At 40.9% G+C, this 4,238-nt stretch overlaps 1 protein-coding gene across 1 annotated transcript; it reads left to right on the top strand.

Moving 5' to 3' along the window:
* The first annotated feature begins 323 nt into the window (after nt 1-323).
* LOC140393495 (gamma-crystallin S-1-like) lies at nt 324-3,961 on the top strand. Its single transcript, XM_072479823.1, has 3 exons — nt 324-358; nt 453-695; nt 3,616-3,961. Exons 1-3 carry the CDS (start codon nt 350-352, stop codon nt 3,889-3,891), a joined length of 528 nt encoding a protein of 175 aa, XP_072335924.1. The 5' UTR covers nt 324-349; the 3' UTR covers nt 3,892-3,961.
* The last annotated feature ends 277 nt before the right edge of the window (nt 3,962-4,238 follow it).

The raw sequence follows: 4,238 nt of genomic DNA, 5'->3' as shown, positions 1-4,238 counted from the left end.
TTTAATTTACAAACCGAACAAGTTGGGCATATTCTGGAAATAAGTTCTTGAAAATGGATTTTGTAACCATTGCTGTTTGTGAACAGTTAGAATATAGAAAGAACGTTGGACTCTCCCTCTTTGTTTTCACACGACAAATAAAATGAAGTGAAAGCAAAGTGAAGAGAATCAGTGACATGTCAAGCAACATGTCAAGTGATGTGTTTTTTTCTTTTTGCTGATGTTCATCATCAGATCATTTGAATAACAAAGAACAGAATAGAGAGGTCATTCTGTACAGCGTATATATACCACACTGTACAATGTGTTGCTATGTTATAGCAGTTATTCATCTAACTGTGAGCTCAAAATGGCAAAGGCAAGAATCAGTCTGATTTTTACAGGGTCTAAGAGTTTGTGATTACTGTCTCGGCATTCTCAATCTTATTAATTTATCTTGTCGCTTTCCACAGGTTGTCTTTTACGAGGACAGGAACTTCCAGGGTCGGCACTATGAGTGCAGTAGCGACTGTGCTGACCTGTCCCCTTACTTCAGCCGCTGTAACTCCATGCGTGTCATGAGTGACTGGTGGGTGATGTATGAGAGACCCAATTACATGGGATACCAGTATGTTCTGAGCAGGGGAGAATATCCTGACTACCAGCGCTGGATGGGATTCAATGACAGCATTGGGTCGTGTCGCACCTACCCATATGTAAGTTGGTTATTTACATATTCTGCTCAGATTGCAGTTGAGAAAATGTTCATTGAGCAAAGCACCTATGTTTGGGGAGTTATCCTGTGTTTCGCAAATAACATTTGTATTCACAGTAAAGGAGACGTGGTGGTGTAGTGGTATTGTCACTGGGCTAGTAATCCAGAGATCCAGAGTACTCTGGGGTAACAGGTTCAAATCGCGCCACTGCAGATGGTGACATTTGAATTGAATAAAAGTCTGGAATTAAAAGTCTGATGATGATCATGAAACCATTGTCAATTGTCATAAAAACTCATCTGGTTCACGAATATCCTTTTGAGAAGAACATCTGCCATCCTTACCTGGCCTGTATGTTACTCCAGACCCACAGCAATGTGGCTGACTATTGACTGCCCTCGAGGGCCATTTGGGTTGGGCAATAAATGCTGGCCCACCCTGCGATGCCCATGTCCCATGAATGAATAAATAAATACAGCTGAGTTTAAACGATTTAAAACTGCATTGGTAGAATTTAGAACTCATTGCTCCTCAAAATTGGGTCATGTCATTTTACAGGCACTGCGTTCACCTTGTAAAACAGCGTTAGGGATGCCTCAGTCCCAGCTTTGGATGCTCAGAGAACAGATTGATTGCACGGATCATAGTGGCTGTAGTGTTCTCAGGAGAGACCGTGGAGAAATTGTTTTGATGAAAAACCTCCCTATTGTCCTAAGGACAATGCTGATACTTGACTGATTCCACAGTCATTGTGGTCACATCCTTACCAACTACTTCATATTCCCCCATCCCCAGTGTCCACTCTAATCCTGTCCATGTGCTCCTCAAATGTTTAAACTACATCTGGAGGGTATTTGTGCATCGACTGTTAATGAGTGCTGATGTTGAATTTGGGCCTTAGATTGGCACGTGGCTGCCTCCAAGCCTGGGAACAAAAATGAGACCAGATCAGTTTCTACCTCGTAAACACAATCTGTCAGAGTCTATTGGCATTGGACAATGATTGGATAAGATATTTACACAGAATTTATTGCACAGAAACAGGCCTTTCAGTGCAAGGATCTTCAGTCATGTCCACATGTTTATTCTCCACATTAATATTCTCCATCTCTCTGTGTTCAACACTGTGAGCGGATCCTTGTTTAACTGCTCTCCTCATTACCTCACTTCAACTTCAATGCCTCAATAGAATATTTTACTATCTGTGTAAATAATTCTAACACCACATTGACTGACTAGGTTGATCAATTCAAACATTCTGCACGCCTCAACTCAAATAATTAATATTAAATACACTTTTAGATCTGAAAAGGCGCTTATTGAATGAGGTTTATAATATTGGATTAGATTGGGAATCTGCTGGATAGGAGTGATTAATGCAAATTGTTAGATGCCTTGTGGACGATCTTCTTGTTCTATCGTGTTTTGTTACGAGAGGCCAGATTTGTATTGAAATACATGTTTCGAATTCAGTCAGTGCAGCATCAGAACTTCCAGTCCGACTTCACATTACATCAAAGATACAGAAAAGTGAGATCAGGATCAGAATATGAACCCAACAAAACTGCACTTTGCTGAATTCAAACCCTTCTAGTAATTTATTATCTCGCTTACATTGCCATTCCCATTAAAACAGAGGAAAAAGCCATGTATTCCAGACAAGCCATGAAATTACAGAATTTAACGTTTCCATTGCATCACCTTTACCTTCAGTCCACTTACACAATACATTAATGCTCAGCAAAAAGCTGTTATAACTCATGATGTACTCGTTGCACAAACAGCCCAGGACATCTAGCTTGTCAGGTATTGTGAACTCATTCCCACTCTCATCACCCACATAGGAGGACAAGATACTATTAACCTGAAGAAAAATAAACTAAACTGTTACTCATCATAAGAAATGTTCTCATGGGTCTTACATTGACAAAGAGAACATAGGACATAGAACATTACAGCGCAGTACAGGCCCTTCGGCCCTCGATGTTGTGCCGACCTGTGAAACCACTCTAAAGCCCATCTACACTATTCCCTTATCGTCCATATGTCTATCCAATGACCACTTGAATGCCCTTCGTGTTGGCGAGTCCACTACTGTTGCAGGCAGGGCATTCCACACCCTTACTACTCTCTGAGTAAAGAACTTACCTCTGACATCTGTCTATATCTATCTCCCCTCAATTTAAAGCTATGTCCCCTCATGCTAGACATCACCATCTGAGGAAGAAGGTTCTCACTCTCCACCATATCCAATCCTCTGATCATCTTGTATGCCTCAATTAAGTCACCTCTTAACCTTCGTCTCCCTAACGAAAACAGCCTCAAGTCCCTCAGCCTTTCCTCATAAGATCTTCCCTCCATACCAGGCAACATTCTGGTAAATCTCCTCTGCAACCTTTCCAATGCTTCCACATTCTTCCTATAAAGCGGCGACCAGAATTGCACGCAATACTCCAAATGCGGCCGCACCAGTGTTTTGTACAGCTGCAACATGACCTCATGGCTCCGAAACTCAATCCCTCTACCAATAAAAGCTAACACACCGTACGCCTTCTTAACAACCCTCTCAACCTGGGTGGCAACTTTCAGGGATCTATGTACATGGACACCAAGATCTCTCTGCTCATCCACACTGCCTAGAATCTTACCATTAGCCCAGTACTCTGTCTTCCTGTTATTCCTTCCCTGAATATACTCCCTTTAACTGTACAGAATTACACAAATGTTTCTCAGTTATAATCAGGTGAAAGTATAAACCAAATGTCCTGTTCATGTTATTCAATTGTCCCAGATCTTCTCTTATTGTTAATAAGATAATCCTTCAAGTATTCCCTTCTAATCCTCCAGCTCCATTTTTATAACCAGATTCAAATGAATAATTAATACCATCATCACAAATATGTTTTAATTTTGATTATAGTACCGAGGTGGAAACTACAGAATGAGGATTTACGAGAGGTCTGACTTTGGAGGACAGATGATGGAATTCATGGATGACTGTCCATCTGTCTACGATCGTTTCCGTTACCGTGACATTCACTCCTGCCATGTGATGGACGGTTACTGGACCTTCTATGAACATCCCAACTACAGAGGCCGACAGTACTTCATGAGACCCGGTGAATACAGGAGATACAGTGACTGGGGCGGCTACAACTCAACTATCGGATCTTTCAGACGCATGAGGGATTTTTAGACTGTTCTATGACAAATGTGATTTTGATTTTCTAACATATATGTCAGCAGAATAAATATACTTAACTGAACTGCTATTTCTCTCAATTAATTTGTGTTTGAATTGTCAGGGAAATTGTGGATAGTTTTGAGCTATTAAATGGGATGGGTAAATAATATCTGAGACAATAGTTTTGGACAAATGTCCAGGATGAGTGTCAAATTTAGGGAAAATATGGTAAGTTCTTCCCATTACATACCCTGTCTCATTTTCCATTCCCGGGAGCTGAAGTTGAAAATTCCACAGAAATTCAGTCCATGACATCCACCATGAGGGGCATAGATAAGGTAGATAGTCAACATCTTTTC

The sequence above is a fragment of the Scyliorhinus torazame genome, chromosome 2 (genome assembly GCF_047496885.1).
Source record: "Scyliorhinus torazame isolate Kashiwa2021f chromosome 2, sScyTor2.1, whole genome shotgun sequence".
In the NCBI taxonomy this organism is placed as follows: Eukaryota; Metazoa; Chordata; class Chondrichthyes; order Carcharhiniformes; family Scyliorhinidae; genus Scyliorhinus; species Scyliorhinus torazame.
This window is presented reverse-complemented; position numbering and strand designations above follow the sequence as displayed.